Source organism: Pongo pygmaeus, chromosome 1 (assembly GCF_028885625.2).
Source record: "Pongo pygmaeus isolate AG05252 chromosome 1, NHGRI_mPonPyg2-v2.0_pri, whole genome shotgun sequence".
Lineage (NCBI taxonomy): Eukaryota > Metazoa > Chordata > Mammalia > Primates > Hominidae > Pongo > Pongo pygmaeus.
In genome coordinates, this window is record NC_072373.2 from 137213931 (window position 1) to 137236745 (window position 22815).

Consider the following 22815-nt stretch of genomic DNA (forward strand, 5'->3'; position numbering starts at 1 on the left):
AAGAAAAAAAAGAAAATACCTAAATAAATAAAATCAGAAAGGAAAAAGGAGATATGACAACTGATAACACAGAAATACAAAGTATCATTAGAGACTTTGTATCATGAACAACCATACACCAACAAATTAGAAAACTAGAGGAAATGGATAAATTTTGGGACATAAACATTCTACCAAGATTGAACCAAGAAGAGAATAGAAAACCTGAACAGACCAATTACAAGTAATGAGATTGAATCTATGAATTTGTAATAAAATGTTTCCTATCATAAAAAGGCCCAGGACCCAATGGCTCCACTGCAGAATTCTACCAAACATTTAAAGAACTAATACCAATTCTCAAACTCTTCCAGAAAACTGAAAAGAAGGGCATTCTTCCAACTCATTCTATAATACCAGTGTTACTTCAATACCAAAACCAGACAAAGACACCAGAAAAAAAGAAAACTATAGGCTAATATACCTGATGAACATAGATGTAAAAATCCTCAATAAAATAGTAACAGACTGAATCCAGCAGCACACTGGAAAAATAATTTACCATGATCAAATGGGATTTATTCAAGAGATGCAAAGATAGGTCAACATACACAAATCAGTAAATATGATACATCACATTAACAGAACCAAAGACAAAAACCTGATGGTCATTTTAATAAATACCAACAACTATTCAATAAAATTAAACACCTTTTCATGATGAAAATTCTCAACAAATTGGATATAGAAGGAAAATACCTCACCATGATAAAGGCCATATATGACAAACCCACAGCCAACATGATACTGAACAAGGAAAAGCTGAAAGCTATTTCTCTAAGATCTGGAACAAGCCCAGGATGCCCACTTTCACCACTTTTATTCAACATAGTACTGGAAGTCCTAGCTAGAGCAATTAAGCAAGAGAAATAAAGGGCATTCCAGTTAGAAAAGAGTGAGTTACATTGTCCCTGTTTGCAAATGACATAATCTTATATATAGAAAACTCTAAAAGCTCTACCAAAAAACTCTTAGAACTAATCAATGAATTCAGTAAAGTTGCAGAATACAAAATCAATATACAAAAATCAGTAGCATTTCTATATATCAACAATGAACTAGCAGAAAAAGAAATTAAGAAAGAAATCCCATTTACAATAACTACAATAAATAAATAAATACATAAAACCTAGGAATAAATTTAAGGAGCTGGAAGATCTCTACAAGGAAAACTATAAAACACTGATGAAAGAAATTGAAGAGGACACACAAAAAAATGGAAAGACAGCCGGGCATGGTGGCTCACGCCTGTAATCTCAGCACTTTGGGAGGCCAAGGCAGGCACATTGCTTGAGCTCAGGAGTTCAAGACCAGCCTGGGCAACATGGCAAAACCCTGTCTCCACCAAAAATACAAAATAATTAGCCAAGCATGGTGGCACATGTCTGTAGTCTCAGCTACTTGGGAGGCTGAGGTGGGAGGATTGCTTGAGCCCAGGAGACAGAGGCTGCAGTGAGTTGAGATTACATCACTGCACTCCAGCCTGGGTGACAGAGTGATACCCTGTCAATTGTCGATTTAAAAAAAAAAAAAAAAAAAGGAAAGATATCTCATGTTCATGGATTGGAAGAATGAATATTGTTAACTTGACCATACTACCAAAAGCAGTCTACAGATTCTGTGCAATCCCTATCAAAATACCAATGACATTATTCACTGAAATATAAAAAAGCAATCCTAAAACTATCATAGAACTGTAAGAGACCCTGAATAGCCAAAGTAATCCTGAGAAAAAAGAACAAAGCTTTAGGCATCACACTACCAGATTTCAAAATATACTACAAAGCTATAATAACAAAAACAGCATGGTACTAGCCATAAAAACAGACCAATAAACCAGTGGTACAGAACACAGAACCCAGAAATAAACAGCTATCTGATTTTTGATGAAGGTGCCAAGAACATTTATTGGGAAAGGGACTGTCTCTTCAGTAAGTGGTGTTGGAAAAACTGGATAGCCATATGGAGAAATGTGAAAATAGACCTCTATCTTTCACCATATTAAAAGTCAACTCAAAATGGATTAAAGACTTGAATAGAAGGCATGAAGCTATGAAACTATTAGTAAAAAGCATAGGGGAAACACTTCATGACAGTAGTTTGGGCAAAGATCTTATGGAGAAGACCTCAAAAGCACAGGCAAAATAGACAAATGGGATTATATCAAACTAAAAAGCTTCTGCACAGCAAAGGAAAAAAATCAACAGAGTGAAGAGACAACGTGCAGAATGAGAGAAAATATTTGCAAACTATTCATCTAACAAGGAATTAATATCCAGAATATACAAAGAGCTCAACAGCAAACCAACAACAATAACACATAATTCTATTTAAAACTAGGCAAACGAGCTGAATGGACGCATCTTTCAAAAGAAGACAGGTACATGAAAAAATGCTTAACATCACTAATCATCAGGGAAATGCAAATAAAATCCACAATGAGATATCTAAACCCAGTTATAATGGCTATTTTCAAAAAGACAAAAAATAACAAATGATGGTGAGGATGTGGAGAAGTAGGAACTCTCTTACACTGTTTGTGGAAATGTAAATTAGTGTAGCCATTATGGAACTCAATATGGAGGTTCCTCAAAACACTGCAAATGGAACTACCATATGATCCAGAAATTCCACTACTGGGCATATATTCCAAGGAAAGGTAATCAGTATGTTGAAGAAGTATCTGTACTCTCATATTTATTGTAGCACTATTCACAATAGCCAAGATATGGAATAAACCTAAGTGTTCATCAACAGATGAATAAAGAAAATGTGATATATATACATAATGGAATACTATTTACTATAAAAAGCAATGAAATTTTGTCATTCACAGCCACATGGATGAGCTTGGGGGACATTATATTAAGTGAAATAAGCCAGGTACAAAAAGGTAAATGCTGCATGATCTTACTCACATGTGGAAGTTTAAAAAGTTGAGCTTATAGAAGTACAGAGTAGAAGAGCGGTTACTAGAGGTGGGGAAGGGTAAGGGGAGGAGGGCAATAACCAAGGATTGGTTAACAGATAACAAAAGCACAGCTAGATAGGAGGAGTAAGTTCAAGTGTTCTATAGCAATATAGGGTGACCGTAATTAACAATTCATTGTATATTTTCCAATAGTAGAGGAGAGGATTTTGAATGTTCCAAATACAAAGAAATGATCAACATTTGAGGTGATGGGTAAAAAAAGAATAGTGTTCCATACTAGATTGTTATTTAATAAATTCTTACCTAACTAAAAAAAAAAACTCAGGTAACTATGTATTTAATGCAATAGGCGGTAGAGTAGAGTGAGTGCAGGCTCTGAAGCCAGACTGCCTCCTTTCAAAGCCTGCTTCTCCTACTTATGACTAGTATGGCCTTGCTTATCCTCTGTATGTTCTCAGTTTTTCCATCTGTAAAATGACGAATAGTCCCCTACTCATAGAATTCTTGTAAAGGGATAATTGTTGTCCCCTCCAGTATCAGTTAGTTACCGCAGCAACGCTGCATAATAAATTTCCCCAAAACTTAGTGACATACCATAAGCATTTATTTCTCAATCACACATCTACAGGTCAGCTGGAGTTCCACTATTCTAGGCTCGGCTTGACTTCAGGACATCATTTTGGTTCAAGGGGCTACGGTATCATTTATTTTTGTGTGTGTCAGTAGACTAGTAGGGATCTGTTTTACTGGCAGTATCTGACGTGAAAGAGAGCAAGTCCAGTTGCATAGTTTTCTTTTTCTTTCCTTTTCTTTGCTTTTTTTTTTTTTTTTTTTTTTTTTTGAGACAGGGTCTCCCTCTGTCACCCAGGCTAGAGTACAGTGGTGCGATCATAGCTCACTGCAGCCATGACATCCCAGTCTCAATCAATACTCTCACCTCAGCCTCCCAGGTAGCTAGGATTACAGACACATGCCATTATGCCTAGCTAATTTTTTTTTTTTTTTTTTTTTTTGTAGAGATGGGGTCTTCCTATGTTTCTCTAGTTGGTCTCAAACTCCTGGACTCAAGTGATCCTCCTGCTTGGCCTCCTAAAGTGCTGGAATTACAGGTGTGAGCCACTACACCTGGCCCAATTGCATACTTTTGTTTGCATCTAATGTTTGCACTTAACAAACATTAACTAAAGCAAGTCACATGGCTGAGCCCAACACCAATGAGGCAGGGAAGGTGAGGCAGTGGGAGAGAATGAGTATTTGCTGAACAGTCCAGGGGTCAGCAAACTATTTCAGTAAAGAGCCAGATAGTAAATATTTTTTGCTTTGTTGACCATATTGTCTCTGTTACAACCACTGAACTCTGCCATTATAGCATGAAAGCAGCCTTAGATAATAATGTATCGACAACTAGAGTAACTGTGTTCCAATAAGCTATATTTACAAAACCAAGCAGCAGACTGGATTTGGCTCATGGGTCATAGTTTTCCAACTCCTGACTAATTTACCACATCAGCTCATAGAGTTTTTATGAGGATTAAGTATATTAATATATAGAAAGTGCTTTTAACATTCCTCTACAGAGTAGCACTAATAAATATTGGCTTTCATTAATATTGTTTGTTATCACTATCCAATATTATAGCACAATATTGGAAATAATAAAAATGTTCAACAATACAGATAGGGTTAAATAAGTTATGGCACACCTGTGCTGTAAAATGTTATACATCCATTTAAATACCAAAAAAAATTGATATTTAAATGGATGTATAACATTTTACAGTATGGGTACAGTGGCTCACGCATATAATCCTAGCACTTTGGGAGGCTGAGTCAGGCCGATTGCTTGAGCCCAGGAATTTGAGACCACCCTGGGTAACATAGTGACACCTGTCTTTATTTAAAAAGAAAATTTTTTTAATATCAATTTTTTTTTAGACAGGGTCATGCTCTGTCGCCCAAGCTGGAGTACAGTAGCACATCATCACTTAATGCAGCCTCAATCTCCCCAGCTCAAGCAATCCTCCTGCCTCAGCCTTCCAAGTACCTGGGACTACAGGTGCAAGCCACCGTGCCTGGCTAATTTTTTATTTTTTGTAGAGACAGGGTCTTACTGTGTTATCCAGGCTGGTCTCAAACTCCTGGACTCAAGCAATCCACCCACCTTGGCCTCCCAAAGTGCTGGGATTACAGGCATGAGCCTCTGTGCCCAGTCTTAAATATCAATTTTTTGAAGATATATCAAGACTATATAATGGCATAAGAACATGTTTATATTAAATGAGAAAAAGAGATAAGTAATATGTATCATATGACCCCAACTTTATTTTTCTTAAAATATAATATATTTTAAACATGGAAAACAGCTAGGAAAGGAATATGTCAAGCGGGATCATTTAGTTTTTTAATATAATTCTTTATTGTCCATTTTTTCTCCATTGGGCATAACAATCTGGCAATATTTCAATAAGAAGGATGAAATCTTAGTTCACTGAAAACTCTTCTAGCTCTAATGTATTTATCATTTTATATTCCACTTATGTTTTAATTGCTTAACTAAGTATTTACCTTCGGAAATGGCTGATTAGAATGGAATAGATGGGGCTGGGCGCGGTAGCTCATGCCTATAATCCCAGAACTTTGGGAGGCCGAGGCGGGCGGATCACCTGAGGTCAGGAGTTAGAGACCAGCCTGGCCAACATGGCAAAACCCCATCTCTACTAAAAATGCAAAAATTAGCTGGGTGTGGTGGTGCACACTTATAATCCCAGCTACTCGGGAGGCTGAGGTAGGGGAATCACTTGAACCTAGGAGGCGGAGGTTGCAGTGAACTGAGACTCCAGCCTGGGAGATGGAGTGAGACTCCTTCAAAAAAAAAAAAAAAAAAAATGAATTAGATGGTCACTTTCCAATTTTTTTTGTTGTTGTTGTTAAACAAATGTTGTTCTGTTCTAGGACTCCTGGAAATCTATGTTAGAGTACCAACCAATGGGAATAGCATCTCCTCACTGATTCTCAGGCTGTATCAACAGTAGCTCCTTTGGGACCACATTCCCTGAGCAACCACAGTCCTTTCAGTGATAACAAAGGCAGAATACTGACACTTGGAGGTGAACAACCTCCTCCACCCCTCCCTGGCCTCTTCAGTATTTGGACATATACCTCTGCTTTTTTTATGTATCAAGGGGAGATTTTGTTTCAATATTTAATTACCATGTGTCTAGGAGTCACATGAATAAAGACTGGAAAGGAAGCTTCAGAAACCCGTAGCCTCTTTCACCAATCTCACAGAATATTAGCAATTAAAGTTAATTTATTTTTTAAAACCCTTTACAGTAATAAAGTTTTATCTAAATTATAATCAGCCCCTGGATACTCCAAGAGTCTAAGCTGTGTTGAAAATTGTTATATTAATAAGCTTGTAAGTCCTTAGAAGTAACTACTCCAAGTAAATTTTGCCCTAAAATATGCTTTAGAATCTGAAGTATAAAAGGACCATGCATTCTCATCTCCAAGTTTAGGTAAAACAGAGTTAAACTTTATTTTTAGTAATTGAATCATTAGTGAGTTTAAGTGCCAATTAGGATTCCCATCAAAGCTTTGTGTATGGCTATTGTATGTTTTAGTAAGCACTAGATCCAATGTGGCATGTTAGGCCTAATCTAAGGGAGAAATGGACACCTGATTTGCCCATTAATCTTAACTGAATCTTCAGTTAAGATTCTGATGCCGGAATCTTAACTGAATCTTCAGTTAAGATTCTGATGCTGGAATCTTAACTGAAATAATAAGGTAATATGAATTCTATTATATCCATATCTCAAGGAGTTTTTTTTTGTTTGTTTGTTTGTTTTAAGACAGGGTCTTGCTCTATCACCTAGGTTAGAGTGCAGTGGTATGAACATGGCTTACTGTAGCCTTGAACTCCTGGGCTTAAGCAATCCTCCTACCTCAGCTTCCTGTGTAGCTGGGACCACAGGCACGTGCCATCACACCCAGCTAATTTTTTATTTTTTATTTTTTGTAGAGATGGGGTCCCACTTTGTTGCCTGGGCTGGTCTCAAACTCCTGAGCTCAAGCAATCCTCAGCCTCCCAAAGTGCTGGGATTATAGGTGTGAGCCACTGCTCTTAATATCGTGAGCAATTTCTAATACTTTGGAGTTCTTTATTATGGAACTTTGTGTATACAGCAAAAGATTTGCTGATAGTTATTGAGCCCATCATATGGAATGAGAACTGTTTTCAGTCAACTTAGGCATAAATACATACGACTACAAATACTATTAATGGATTCTAATAGCAACTTCCAGTTCTCCTCTAAGGCAGAAGGAAGAACCCTTAATCAGAATGGCCAAGAAAGCTGTCTCTATTCTGGTTGGGATGTCCCCATTGCTTTTCTCCTTACCCCTAGACCCTGCTTTGCTGATCCTCTTCTGGGATGGTAGCTAGTCTCCAAAGAAGACCCCTCAGTGAGCCATGCCTACTAGTAGTCATGCCCTTATGTGGTCCTCTCCTATATTAATTCTGAGCTGGCCATTTCTAACCAAAAGAATTCTACAGAAATGATGCAGCCTCCCCTTTGCTGTCTTGGAACACTTACTCTGAGCAAAGTCAGCCATCATGTAAGAAGTTCAATTACCTTGACACCACCAAACTTTGAAGAAGCCCAGCTAGCCACATAAAGCTGTTCCAGCCACCTAAGTTGAGAGGTTGGACATGTGAATGAAGAAGCCATCTGTCTGCACATCCAACCCACATAGTCCTTCAGATGGCTCCAGTCTTGATCACAAATGCATGAGAACCTTAAAGAGCTTAGCTTAGTCGTCATCCCTCAGAACCATGAGAGACAAATAGATAGTTATTTTAAGCCTCCAGGTTTTTAGATGGTTTGTTATACAGCAATAGAAAATCAAAACACTTAGTTTTTTTACTTATCCTTGTCCTTCTGCAGTGGGATGTTGAAGATCCCTATGATGAGTTCTTTTTACCTGCAATTGCAAATGCCAACATTCCTTTTATATATAGATTGCTAATAGAGGTTGCACCTTCCTCCTATATGCTCTGTAAGATACTGGCTATCTAATTGTTAATTAAAAGCCATCTGCATGCCTGCTTTTTTAACCCTAGAGATGCCTTTTATGTTTTCTTAGCCTTGAAGCTCTTTCAATATGTGCCTGGCCTGTGTTCTCTAAAGCAGCAGCAGCAAGGAAAAGGATTATAGTCTTCAGCTTTTGCCAGGAGAAGTCACTTCCTCAGTGGCTAAGACCTAGAACTGCACCCACCCCAGGGCATGTCTGTGACACTTCCTGTGTAAAACCTTTAGACTTCCTCCTGGCACAACCGAGTTAGAGCCAAAGCTGTTTAACATTCTAAGCCTAATATCACATCAGCATGTGGTTGAATTATATGTTTCCAAAGTCTCTTTCAAACATTCTAAATCTATGATTTTCGGGAACATTGTATATAATATGTGGGATACACAGAGTGTCTCCTGCGGTGACTGGCACAGAATGTAGCTCCATATTATGTGGATTTTTTTTCCTTACAGAAGTTGAAGAGAAAAGTATACATTTTTAAATCTTTATATTGTTTGTATATAAAAGTATAAAGATTGCTTACTGAAAAATCAGTGGAATACTCTACAGCAAAGAAAATGAACAAACTGGCTATATGTATCAGCATGGTTAAATCTCATGATATAATGCTAAGAGAAGGATGCAAGTCGAAATAGAATATGCTTCTACTTGTGTAAAGTTCAAGCAATCAGCATGAAACTCTGCATTATAGTGTTACATGATCAGTGGTTAAACTACTTAGAAAAGCACATAAACAAATGATTATCATGGTAGTCAAGAGCATGTTGGGAGGATAGGGGTCAGTGAGGGTATTAGAAAATTCTGGGGTTTTTATTTATTTATATTTTTGAGATGGAGTTTTGTTCTCGTCACCCAGGCTGGAGTGCAATGGCACGATCTCAGCTCACTGCAACCTCTGCCTCCCGGGTTCAAGTGATTCTCCTGCCTCAGCCTCTCAAGTAGCTGGGATTACAGGTGCATGCCATCATGCCCAGTTAATTTTTGTATTTTTAATAGAGATGGGGTTTCACCATGTTGGCCAGGCTGGCCTCGAACTCCTGACCTCGGGTGATCTGCCCGCCTCGGCCTCCCAAAGTGCTGGGATTACAGGCATGAGCCACCACACCTGGCCAGAAAATTCTGTATTTTTACCCAAGTGGTAGTTATTTAGATATTTGCTTTATAATTATAATGTAAGCTATATTTATATATTTTAAGTAATTCTATATTAATATTTTACAGTTAAAAAGATTTTTAAAGCATCAAGAGACTTGTAGATCTTAGAGACATATATTTAAATATGTACATTAAACACATATATACAAATAGTTTTTTCTAACTAAAAAAGTAATACATATTTGTTATAGAAAATTAAGAGAAGAAAAATAAAAATTATCCATAATCCCACCACCTCTTGACATTTTGAGATAACAACCCTTCATGTTTTGTTTATTTCCTTGCAGTTTCTAAAGTTTTTTGGTGATTTCTCTTTCTAAAAGCCAAATTGGGAACATATCATACATGTAATTTTGAAAGCGGATTTTTTTCACTTAATATATCACGAGCTATTTCTTTTACTTTGACACTTCTTTGAAATAGTGTTTTACCGTTGAGGCTAGTCACAGGCTTGAGAGTCACCCCATGCAATGAATTCCCTAGTTGTTCTTGGCATTTTGTTTTGTGGTCAGCCTCTAAGCATAAGAAATATGAACCAGCATTCAGAGAAAGTGTGAAAATTATCTGCTTTTTATTGAAACTTTATTTCTAGAGTTTTCATAAAATCAAAACACAGAAGATGCTCCTGCAAATAAAATCTTTAAACTTCAGATCAAAGAATAATTCAGATTCTTTCTATAAATCCTAAAATTCACCTCTTAAAAAGATTAAGAATGCTAAAACTCTGACCAGTAGACTCATAATGCCATTTTTTTTTTTTTTGAGACAGAGTCCCCATTCTCAAAATTAAGAACATTTGTGTACGGAGTATTTAGGGGTAAAGTAAAAGGACTTTGTGCTTTACATGTTTATGAAAGATGCAGAGTATGAAAAATAGACAATAGAAGTAGCCTTTTTTTTTTTTTTTTTTTTCTTTTTGAGACGGAGTCTCGCTCTGTCGTCCAGGCTGGAGTGCAGTGGCATGATCTCAGCTCACTACAACCTCCACCTCCCGGGTTCAAGCGATTCTCCTGCCTCAGCCTCCTGAGTAGCTGTGATTACAGACTCCCACCACCACGCCCAGCTAATTTTTGTATTTTCAGTAGAGTCGGGGTTTCACTGTGTTGGCCAGGCTGGTCTCGAACTCCTGACCTCATGATCCGCCTGCCTCAGCCTCCCAAAGTGCTGAGATTACAAGCGTGAACCACCGCGCCCCGCCAGAAGTAGTTTTTTTGTTTGTTTGTTTGTTTGGAGACGGAGTCTCACTCTGTTGCCCAGGCTGGAGTGCAGTGATGCGATCTCAGCTCACAGCAACCTCTGCCTCCCGAGTTCAAGCGATTCTCCTGTCCCAGCCTCCCAAGTGGCTGGGATTACAGGTGCACACCACCGCGCCCAGCTAATTTTTTTTGTATTTTTAGTAGAGACAGGGTTTCACCATGTTGGCCAGGATGGGCTGTATCTCTTGGCTTCATGATCCCCCCACCTCAGCCTCCCAAAGTGCTGGGATAACAGGCGTGAGCCACCCCGCGGCCAGAAGTAGTCTTAAATGGCTAAATTTTGGAATGTTGCCTCTTTCTGCCTATTTTTAAAACTTAATGTAAAGTTACAAACAAGATCAAAAATTTTCAGATTTGTTTTGAAATAAGTTATCGCAATGAAATCAAACAATATTTTAAAAGAAGAAAAACTATTACTATTTTTTAGAGTAGAATTGGCATTTTGTGTCATTGTGGGTTTACAATAAAATATTGGCAATCATTTACTCTAGTGATAACTGTTTCTGTTATTTCCAGACAGATGTTATCATATTTTTTAAATTACTAATATTCTATGCATTAAAGGCTAATTTAAGATAAAATGCTAATGTCATACAAATTTAGCTCTTTCAACCCCACAATTTTTATTTTCATTTTATCGTGTAACTGTGAGTTTCTCAAACACATTTTGGGCCTGATGATGCTTTGCTGTGGGGGGCTCCATTGCACATTGTAGGATGTTTAGCAGCATCTCTGGCTGCTACCCCACAAGATTTCAGTAGCAACCTCCAGTTGGGAAACCAAACATGTCTCCAGACATTGCCAAGTGTCCCCTGTGGGGCAAAACTAAGTCCATTTGAGAATCACTGCCATAGTGTATTTACAAAAATTCTCATCATGCTTTTCAGGAACAAAATTAAGAATAAAGCAACATACCATTACTAGCTAGGCACACAATCTGCCGAACAAAAAACTGCTGGGCAGTCATTGTGAATAGTTCAGCATAAATAAAAAGGTCAGACTACATTTCTTAATCAAAGACTACATTATCTAGGTAGTTGGTACAGAACAGATCACTAGAAACATTTTAGTGAGTGGCACACCGGGAAATTAAATTGGTTAATAACTACAGATGTAATTTATGGCTCTTTCTTCAATCGTTATTTTTAAATATGAGGCTGCAGGATCTGCAGATATTAAAGGACGCATGAAGGTCCTTTTACTACTTTGTGTTACCCCCAAATCACAGCAATTCTCCATGGCATGCTGAAAGAAAAATGTGTCTCACTCCTTTTATCATTTTGTCTACAACAAGTGATGCCCAGTGCCCTGCTGGGAACATCATCAATCTAACTTCCTCTCAAAAATGTTTTGCATTCTTTGTCATGACAAGTAGGCATCAGGCAGTCCAGTTCATAGGGTTTTTCTCTATTTAAACATATGCCAGAGGAAGTAGAAAAACGTAGCTATTTGATAGATAGAGAAAAGAAAAATATTTAAATATTGTCACAGAACCATTATCACACCTTAAAAAACTAAAATAATCCTTTACTATCATCAAGTATACTGTCATTCTTAAAATTTTCAATTGTCTTATAAATGTCATTTTTTACAGGTTTTCATTTGAATCAGGACTCAAAAAAGATACATGTGTTGTGATTATTTGATATATTTCTCTCTTTTTTTGCAACAGGGTCTCTCTGTGTCACCCAGGCTGGAGTGCAGTGGTGAGATCTTGGCTCACTGCAACCTCTGCCTCCCAGGCTCAAGCAATCCTCTCACCCTAGCCTCCCAAATAGCTGGGACTACAGGCATGAGCCACTATGCTTGGCTAATTTTTATTTTTATTTTTATTTTTTGAGATGGAGTCTTGCTCTGTCACCCAGGTTGGAATGCAGTGGCACAATCTCGGCTCACTGCAACCTCCGCCCCCAGGTTCAAGCAGTTTTCCTGCCTCAGCCTCCTGAGTAGCTGGGATTACAGGTGCATGCCACCACACTCGGCTAATTTTTGTTTTTTTGTTTTTGTTTGTTTGTTTGTTTGTTTTTGAGACGGAGTCTCGCTGTTGCCCTGGCTGGAGTGCAGTGGCGCAATCTCGGCACACTGCAGGCTCCGCCCCCCGGGGTTCACACTATTCTCCTGCCTCAGCCTCCCGAGTAGCTGGGACTACAGGCGCCCGCCACCTCGCCCGGCTAATTTTTTGTATTTTTAGTAGAGATGGGGTTTCACCGTGTTAGCCAGGATGGTCTCGATCTCCTGACCTCGTGATCCGCCCACCTCGGCCTCCCAAAGTGCTGGGATTACAGGCGTGAGCCACCGCGCCCAGCCTAATTTTTGTATTTTTAGTATAGGCAGGGTTTTACCATGTTGGCCAGGCTGGTCTCGAACTCCTGACCTCAAGTTATTCGCCTGCCTTGGCCTCCCAAAGTTCTGGGATTACAGGTGTGAGCTCCTGGCTGGCCTTGGCTAATTTTTAAATTTTTTCATAAAGACAGTGTCTCACTATATTGTCCAGACTGGTCTCAAATTCCTGTACTTAAGTAATTCTCCTACCTCAGCCTCCGAAAGTGCTGGGATTACAGATGTGAGCCACCGCATCTAGCCTAATATATATCTTAAATGATTTTTAATCTTTAAGTTTCCCCTTGCCTTTTTTTCCCTCCTTGTAATTTATTTGTTGAAGAAACTGGATTGTTTCTATTGCAGTGTTTCCCACAGCCTGGAGTTTGCTGATTATATCTTTATAGTGTCACTTACTTAAGTGTCATTTGTGTTCCTCTGTCTCATGTATTTCCTGTAAACTGGTAGCTGGAGCTAAAAGGCTTGATCAGATTCAGATTCAGTTTTCTTTTTGGCAAGTCCGAAAAGAAGATGATAGCCACTGACAGTATTGTTGGCTTCTTGCCCAGTGACTTGCAAATTGATTTAGCTAACATTCGCTGAATACTTACTATGTGCCCAGCAATATGCTTATGTTTTATAGGCATTATGTCATTTAATCTTATTTAGGTTCACAATATTAGTACATGTCGATTTCTGTCTGATGACCAAACCTCTTATTAGAGACGAGTCATCTTAAATATCTTTCAAACAAACCCCATGGAATATACCCCATTGTCTTTTATGTGATTTAATTTGGAGTTTAATCTGAATTTTCTTTTTACTTAGAGCAATACAAAAGTATCTTGCATTAAGGCACTTTTTTATTTTAATAATAAAGCTCAGAGACCTACAATTTTACTGAGAACTCATTGTACTCAAGCCTTTTGGTACAAGGATTCACCATCTGTTAACCTCACAGATATCTAAACCACAAATAGGGCCAATAGAATGCAGTATTTCCTGAGTCTCTTTTTCCTTTGCGCTCATTGTCTTCTGCAGGTGCGCTTATGTCTCTCTCATCTCTTTCTGCTTCTTTGCATGCTTACAATGCTCACAGTATCCTACTGTTCCCAGTGTGAGAAACTGGCTCATGATTGTAAAGCAAAACTAGCTTTTCATTGTTTGTTTACATATCTTTAATTTATTCTGCTGAATTCTCTTCGTAGCCCTCAGTTCTGCTGTTTATAAAACCAGACCATGGGTGCTACAGACTCAAAAAATAAATGTCAAATAGTCTTGATCAAGTGTCACTTTTGAAGATGAAACTGTTTGATATGTAATTGATGGAAAAAAGGCATCAACCAGCCCAAGTTGCAATTAGATACAAGAGCACTGGAAACAAAACAATGCAAAGAGGATCCTATTGTGTAGCTTTACACTTTGCAAGTTGACATGCAAACAGTAACTTATTTTTAATATATCTTAACCCTTCTCCAGTCATTTCTCCTTTAACAGTTGTTAGCGTCTCCTCGGTTTCCAGAATATCTATTAGGTGAAACATTTGGTTGGCTGAACAAAAGGAACATAAAGCCCTGGTGAATACAATAGGGAAATAGAAATGACTGTAGAGCTTAATTTCTTGTTCTGGTTGTCAGTATGAGACATTAGACAAATAGCCAGATTCTCTGTTCTTATTTCTTTAAAACAAAATTATTTTTATCATGACTTTCCTAAAGACCTTTAAGATTCTTATGTGAAACAGTCTTTTGTAAGCTTCTAGTAATAGGAATTGTACCTCCCTTTACCTGATCTCACAAGGTGCCCAGGGTAGCATGGTACACGTGCTTGTGCCTAAAAAGTAGCTTTGGATGATGGTGGTATTTGAAAGGTTATACATCTTAAAGGATATTTTGTTCCCTTTTTCCTTGGCAGGACCAAGGAGCTTCCTTTTCTAAGACCAGTGCTGTTTGGACTCAGTGAAAGTGCACTTTGTTCCAGAATTGCCATATAAAAGCCTGGAATATATATTGAGTTGTTCCAAGAAGGGTGAGAAGTCGTGTTCTAGGACATTGAATGCTGATTTGGTGCTGAATGAATGATTCTTATGTTCTTTTTTACTCACAGGCTCGCTTCTCATATGTGCGGATGAAATATCTTTTCTTTTCCTGGTTAGTGGTTTTTGTTGGAAGCTGGATTATATATGTGCAGTATTCTACCTATACAGAATTATGCAGGGGAAAGGACTGTAAGAAAATAATAGTAAGTATTTTAAATTTCCTGTTTACTAAAAAGCCTCTTCATAACACTATATTTACTGCTTACATACTTACTAATGATGTTTTTAAAAATAAAAGTTAATTTGACATTAGAATTGTGCTAATCTTCTTAGCTTTTTGACATGACCCATTAGTAAAGATTTCCCCACTTTGAAAATTCCAGTGTTCAGAAATTTAAATATATAACACATAGATAAGTTAGTGTGGGGGCATCCTCAATACAAAGAAGGATTTTTATTTTATATATATATATATTTTTAATATATTTAAGTTTTAGTTTATTTCAATCAGATGAGTTTTTTAATGTTTAGACTATAAAAGTGTATTTACAGGCAGACTTTCTAGAACACATCTTTTACTCTTGAATACCAAAATTTATCTGAAAAGAATATTATTCTGTTTCTATCCTAGTGATTGGATGTATCTCAGAAAAATGACTGTATCAGTTTAAGATTTCTAGTAGTGATCATTGATTCTATAGACTTATATTTTAAAAATTTGAGAATTTCAAGTAAATTTAACTCCTTGTTTCCTACCAGTACTTTTTTTTTTTTTTTTTTTGAGACGACGTCTCGCTTTATTGCCCAGGCTGGAGTGCAGTGGTGCAACCTCAGCCTACTGCAACCTCTGCCTCCCGGGTTCAAGCAATTCTCCTGCCTCAGCCTCCCAAGTAGCTGGAATTACAGGCTTGCACTACCACGCCTGGCTAATTTTTGTATTTTCAGTAAAGACAGGGTTTCACCATGTTGCCCAGGCTGGTCTTGAACTCCTAGCCTCAAGTGATCCGCCCTCCTTGACTTCCCAAAGAGCTGGGATTACAGGCCTGAGCCACCACACCTGGCCTCTACCAGTACTTTCTAATATAAAGAATATTAAAACACTCCATCTCAGAATTATATTTGAATAGTAATGATTTGAGGGGTTCCAATTATTATGACTTGTTAAAGATTCTGTAGTTATTGAGTGGCTACTCTGTGCCCAGGCCCGTGGTGTGCGCATGTAACAGGGAGCAAAATATCTTTGACCTTATAAGACTTACAGTGGATCAGGAAAGGAAATGAGTAATTGCAGTAAGGCAAGATAAATAAGATAGCAGCTGTTATGGGAACATAAGACAGAAAACTGGAGCTTCCCCAAGTTCTAAGAAAATAAAAACCAGTTTAAGACGAGGTGCTTCATCAGTCAGGACACAAAAACACGTTATTCCGCAGGAGTGTTACAGTCTTTTAATTAGGCAAGAGAGGGGAATGAGTTAGTAAAGAAGAGTCCTAAGTCAAGGTTCAAAGATAGCAATCCTGTGTTCATTCCAACTGGCCATTCTAGATCCTTAAGGAATTTTAAGATAGGAGGTATCTCTGGGGCCAATGTACTGGGTACTTTACATGTTCATTAATCCTTAGCATAATAGTGTACAGATAAAGAACTATGACCCAGAGAGACAGGAGAATTTGCCCAAGATGATGGAGCCAGAATTTGATCCTAATTCTGTCTCTCTGTGAAGCTCATACTCCTGCTACCCTACATCAGAAAAGACTGACAGAAGAAGTTACAGTTTAATAAAGCTAATAAAACCCCACAAAACTCAGTTTCTAACCTTCAGTGAAGAAGGAGGAAACAGGAGGTAGATAATCAAGTTCAAAAACATACAAATAACCAAAACTATTTGAAATGTTTATTTCTCTTTCTCTAGGCCACCTTTCTCAAACTAGGTACCTTGGAGCACGTTAATAGATATTCCATGGATAAAATATGTCCCTGGTCAGATGTATTTGGAAACAGAGGGTTAAATAAACATAACAACTGACTTTACTAAGGACTTCTTAGGGTCTTTTAAATACTAATATGTGTTATGCATCTCCAAGAGAGAGCAAATATGCTTGATCAGAAAAAACCATATCCCCACCACTGCCCTCCCAGGAAGGCCTGTTAACATCATCTGGTAATGTTAGAAATCTAAGCAATTAAGACAAAATGAAATGGATATGCTTTTAAATATCTTGTATTATTACAGTATCCTTCAAATGTAAGGCCAATATTGGTACATATTCTGTCATGAGTAAATTAGAGTTGAAGTGCTTCATTACTTTTCACTTTAATTTCCCTTTAATTTATAAGAAATGAAAACAGAACATAATTCTAGCGTAATTTAATGGTTATTTTATCAAACCCTGAAGATAATGAAGGAGCTTTCTGAGTCTAAAATATATCATTTTCCTAAGACTGGCTTTTAAAAAATTATAGTTATTCTGCATTTGGGATTATGTTCTTAAAACCTATCATAAGTAGTAGTACTAAAGTCAATAGTACTAAGCTAAGACAGTACTAATATTGTATCGCAATTGTGGGATTAGAACTAAAAAGCAAGCGGAAAAAATATTGTTAAAGTATATTTTAGCCAGGCATGATGGCACGCACATGTAGTCCCACCTACTTGAGAGGCTGAGGTGGGAGGATCCCTTAAATCCAGGAATTTGAGATTGCAGTGAACTATGATCCTGCCACAACACTCCAGCCAGGGCAAGACTTCATCTCAAAAATAAAATAACTTTTTTAAAAGTATATTTTAAAGCCTCAAAGTGCTAACAAGATAGGGAGGAATTACTTGATGAAGATCTGGGAGAGGATAAGAATTTTTTTTTTTTTTTTTTTTTTTGAGACAGAGTTTTGCTCTGTCACCCGGGCTGCAGTGCAGTGGTGCAATCTCGGCTCACTGCAACCTCTGCCTCCCGGGTTCAAATGATTCTCCTGCCTCAGCCTCCCAAGTAGCTGGGACTACAGGCACCCACCACCACACCTGGCTAATTTTTCTATTTTTAGTAGAGATGGGGTTTTGCCATGTTGGCCAGGCTGGTCTCAAACTGCTGACCTCAGGTGATCCACCTGCCTCGGCCTCCCAAAGTGCTGGGATTACAGGCGTAAGGCACCACACCCAGCCGAGAGGATAAGATTTGAAAGATGTGGGCCTAGTTTTTGTGACTGCTTTTCACTGGCGATGTATGATCTAAAATTGAAATATACAGTCTTAAGGGGCTAGGGTAATAAAAATCTACTACATCCAACCAAGGATGGGAACGCTGGCACACCATGCTTTGTGCTGAGACCTTAAAGGAATGAACCCCAGGAGTAAAGGTAAACTAAAAGAGTCTCAGAATGGTGAGCTGACTTTTATGGCCTCTTTTACCCTGGGGGGAATTTGCTGCTTCTGGGCATAGGCAGGGATCTGAGAAGCAGAAACCTTATATTGGCGGAAAGCCCCTACTGGGGACAAGAAATCAGCAGAGGCTTTGTAGAAAACCAGGGGAACCTCATGCATACAGCCAGTTATCCCATTGGGATATTTGCCAATTCCTGGGGCTCTGCAGAATGAGAGGTTAAAAACCTCATTGGAAAGCCTTTGAAAAGCAGAACAGACTCTTTGGCAGTCTCACAAGATACAGATTAGAGTTACGAACTTGCCAGAAGGAGAAGCCCCAATGAATACCAAGCTCTCAGTTAAAAATCCTAGAGGGCTATATACCCTTGGACATAAGTAGCTAGAGCTTTACCCAGAGCTACAACCAAGTCTCAACTTCAAACAGCTCCTGATTTTGTTAAGGTGATCAGCTACCATTACCTTTGTCTGCTAGACAGAAGGAAACCCTCTCTGTAGACATTATGTAAAAAAGTACAAAGAATGCCAAAAGACAAAATAAAATGACCAAAAACCAAGAGATAAACACAGATACTAGAAGCAGATCTCCAGATGATCCAGGTATTAGAGTTATTCAAAAAGAATGTAAAAATAACTGTTTATATTCATGTTCAGTTAAATAGGAATAAAGGTAGAGGAAATAGGTAAAACAGTGGATAATTTCAACAGAGAATTGTAATATATAAAAAAGAATCAGGGCTGGGCATGGTGGCTCGTACCTGTAATCCCAGCACTTTGGGAGGCCAAGGTGGGCAGATCACTTGACTCCAGGAGTTTGAGACCAGCCTGGCCAACATAGCGAAAACTTGTCTCTACTAAAAATACAAAAAAATTAGCCAAGTGTAGTGGCACACATCTGTCATTCCAGCTACTCAGAAGGCTGAGGCATAAGAATCACATGAACCCAGGAGGCAGAGGTTGCAGTGAGCTGAGATCACATCACTGCACTCCAGCCTGGGTGACAGAGACAGAGGGAGACTCTGTCTCAAAAAAAAAAAAAAAAAAGATTTAAAGAAAAAGAATCAGGAAAATAGTATGGAGGGTTCTCAAATTGTTAAACATAGAATTACCACATGATCCAGTAAATCCACTTCTGGGTATATATACCAAAAAAATTGAAATCAGGGATTCAAATGGATTCTGGCACACCAATGTTCACAGTAGTGTTATTCATAGTAGCCAAAAGGTGGAAACAAGCCAACTGTCCATCCACAGATGAATGGATAAACAAAATATTGTATATATAGATACAATGGAATATTAGCCTTTAAAAAGAGTAAAATTCTGATACATGCTACAACATGGATGAATATTGGAAACATTATGCTAAGTGAAAGAAGCCAAACACAGAAAGACAAATATTGTATGATTCCATTTATATGCTGCAATACCTAGAATAACAATTACATATAAAATGGGAGAAGGATAAAGGAAGTTTAAGTGTTTAAGTCCTTACAATATTGCAGAGTAGGATAAAAGAATCAACCAGTTAACTTTAGACTTTGATAATTCAAGGATGCATATTATTATTTCTAGGATAACCTATACAACAGAAAGAGTGTATCATTTCCAAACTAACATAGAAAAAATGGAATAATAAAAGAATAAAAGAGGCCGGGCGAAGTGGCTCACACCTGTAATACCAGCACTTTGGGAAGCTGAGGCAGGCAGATCACCTGAGGTCGGTAGTTCGAGACCAGCCCGACCAACATGGAGAAATTCCGTCTCTACTAAAAATACAAAATTAGCTGGGCGTGGTGGCGCATGCCTGTAATCTCAGCTACTCAGGAGGCTGAGGCAGGAGAATCGCTTGAACCCGGGAGGCGGAGGTTGCAGTGAGCCAAGATTGTGCCACTGTACTCCAGCCTGGTCAACAAGAGCAAAACTCAGTCTCAGAAAAAAAAAAAAAAGAATAAAAGAATAGTCAGTCCAAAGGAAGGCAAGAAAGTAAAGAAAAAGAAACAGAACAGGCAGGATAAGTAAAAATAAATACATAAGATGAAAGATGTCGCAGACTGAATTCCCTGGAAAGCAGACTTAGAGACTAAGATTTGCCTGCAGCAAGTTGATTAAATTCGGCTCTTGGGAGGGAAAAGGTGAACCGCACTGCAGTAGTAACAAAGGCCTTAAAGGTCAACCCTACAGGGAATTCTGGAGCTGGGATGACCTTGCAAAGGTCCAGACTTTATCCCCCTCACTGACCAGTCAGTGGAAGCAGATTCCCACCTTTACCCCGATCCATGCCAAGGAGATATGACCTTGGGCAAGGTCCTAGTACTGTACTCTAGCTGAGGGCAGTCCTAAAGGACTCAGCTGAGAGCTGTTTACTACCTGTACTCCCAGTGCTGAAGGAATAAGTGCTCCAGTCCTGGAGAAGGAGATTTGGGTGGCTTACCATGGCATCAGATGTAGTATGTTTAAACCCACATATGATGGTAATTACAGTATGTTATCAGTGGACCAAATGATTCAGTTGAAAGACAAAGATTGTGAGGCTGTATTTAAAAATCAAAATCCAGGCTGGGCGCAGTGGCTCACACCTGTAATACCAGCACTTTGGGAGGCTGAGGCGGGCGGATCACGAGGTCAAGAGATCAAGACCATCCTGGCCAACACGGTGAAACCCCATCTCTACTAAAAAAAAAAAAAAATACAAAAAAAAAAAAAAGAATTGGAGTAAAAGAACTTTAGGTTTTGTAAATGGAGATTAATAATACTTTCATATCAGGCGGTCGTAAGGATAAAATGAGTTCATGTATTGAAAGACAACACTGTATCTGACACATGGTAAATGTACAGTAAGTTATTATTGTTATATTCTCAAGTTCCTGCCCTTGAGTCTGACTGGGAAGATAAGACACACACACACACACACACACAGATACACACACACACACACATTATTTAATCAGGTGTATCAGTCAGGATTCAATCAGAGAAGCAAAAGTGATATAAAGAGATTTATTGTAAGGAGTTGGTTTATACAGTTGTGGGAGCTGGCTGAGCAAATCTAAAATCCGTATGGAAGGCTATCAGGAAGGGCAGGCTGGAATTCTCAGGCATTGGCTGAAGCTGCTGTCTACAGGCAACATTTTTTCATCAAGGAATCCTCAGTGGCGCTCTTAAGGCCCTTCAACTGGTAGAATCAGGCTCACCCAGACTATCTAGGATACTCTCTCTTAAAGTCAACTGATTATGAATTTTACTTACATCTGCAAAATACCCTCACAGCAACACCTAGATTGTTTGTTTTGATAACTGGGGACTATGGCCTAGCCAACCTAGTTGGCAGATCAAAAGACCATCACATCAGGTTAAAATGATTTAGTTTGTATGGTAAATAGTTGTACTACAAAAATGTAAAGAAAGAAGGCATCTATGAATACAGAGATTATTTTAGATAGAATAGTGGGGAAAGGCTTCATAGAGGAGGTAGAACTTCTACAGGGCCTTCAAGGCCGGGCGCGGTGGCTCATGCCTGTAATCCCAGCACTTTGAGAGGCCGAGGTGGGTGGATCACCTGAGGTCAGGAGTTCGAGACCATCCTGGCCAACATGGTGAAAACCCATCTCTACTAAAAATACAAGAATTAGCCGGGCCTGGTGGCACATGCCTATAATCCCAGCTACTCAGGAGGCTGAGGCAGGAGAATCACTTGAACCCGGGAGGCGGAGGTTGCAGTGAGCTGAGATCATGCCATTGCACTCCAGCCTGGGCGACAGTGAGAGACTCTGTCTCCAAAAACAAACAAAAAAAAAACCCCAGATTTTTGGAGGTTTCTTTTTATATCTGATTAACACTAGACCAGAAAATTCCCAGAACTATGTGTTAGTAGCCACTGAACCACAGCCTTGGTTGGGGCTTTTAATTGCCTATAAATTAATATATTTTTCTCTTTTGTCTTTTTGTAGTAAATTCTAAAAACGAACAGAAAGTTGAACAAATTATATATGCATTTCATATAAATTATGTACAGTGCATATTAATCTATTAATCAAGTATATCGTTTCAACATTGGAAATCACTATATAATATTAGTATTATTTTCCTGAGATGTTTTCTCTAACCAATGGATAATGTTTGTTAAAAGATTTAGGGTAATGCTATAAGGTAGGAACCAGAACTGAGATTAATTTTGCACATCGTACATTAGTTTGCAGTTTGAATTCAAGTTTACCGTTTTCAGTTTTAGTAAAAATATGAAACTTTCCACCGTCATCATCCATTATTTAGGGCTTGACTCTAGTGAGATGGATAATAGGCTTTTAAAACTCCAAGAAGGGAAATGGAGTGGGAATGGTACACCCAGAAAAGCCAATGTTAACTTATAAAAGTTGTAGGAAACGAGAACTATCTAAAAATGAGAGCAACGACTAACCCTAATTAGATGCGCTTGGAAAAATCCATTTTTTTTTCAGTTATGCTTTTTCTTTTTCCATCAAGCTAATTATATAATATGGTGGGGGAGGGGTTTCTTTTTTTGTTTTGTTTGGAGACAGGATCCCTCTCTGCCACCCAGGCTGGAGTGTAGTGGCAGGATCATAGCCCACTGCAGCCTTGAATTCCTGGGCT

The 22815-nt window shown here is 38.4% G+C and overlaps 1 protein-coding gene across 3 annotated transcripts in view; it reads left to right on the forward strand.

The window, feature by feature from the left end:
• DIPK1A (divergent protein kinase domain 1A) overlaps positions 1–22815 on the forward strand; it is a 121228-nt gene that overhangs the window by 75516 nt on the left and 22897 nt on the right. For 2 of the 3 annotated variants that reach the window (XM_054476213.2, XM_063664722.1), the window contains exon 2: positions 14902–15036. In XM_054476213.2, the coding sequence (XP_054332188.1) occupies positions 14902–15036 (135 nt within the window). Of the gene's footprint in view, positions 1–3992; positions 4081–14901; positions 15037–22815 lie in introns of those variants that run through there. The other variant, XM_054476224.2, reaches the window with a different exon arrangement.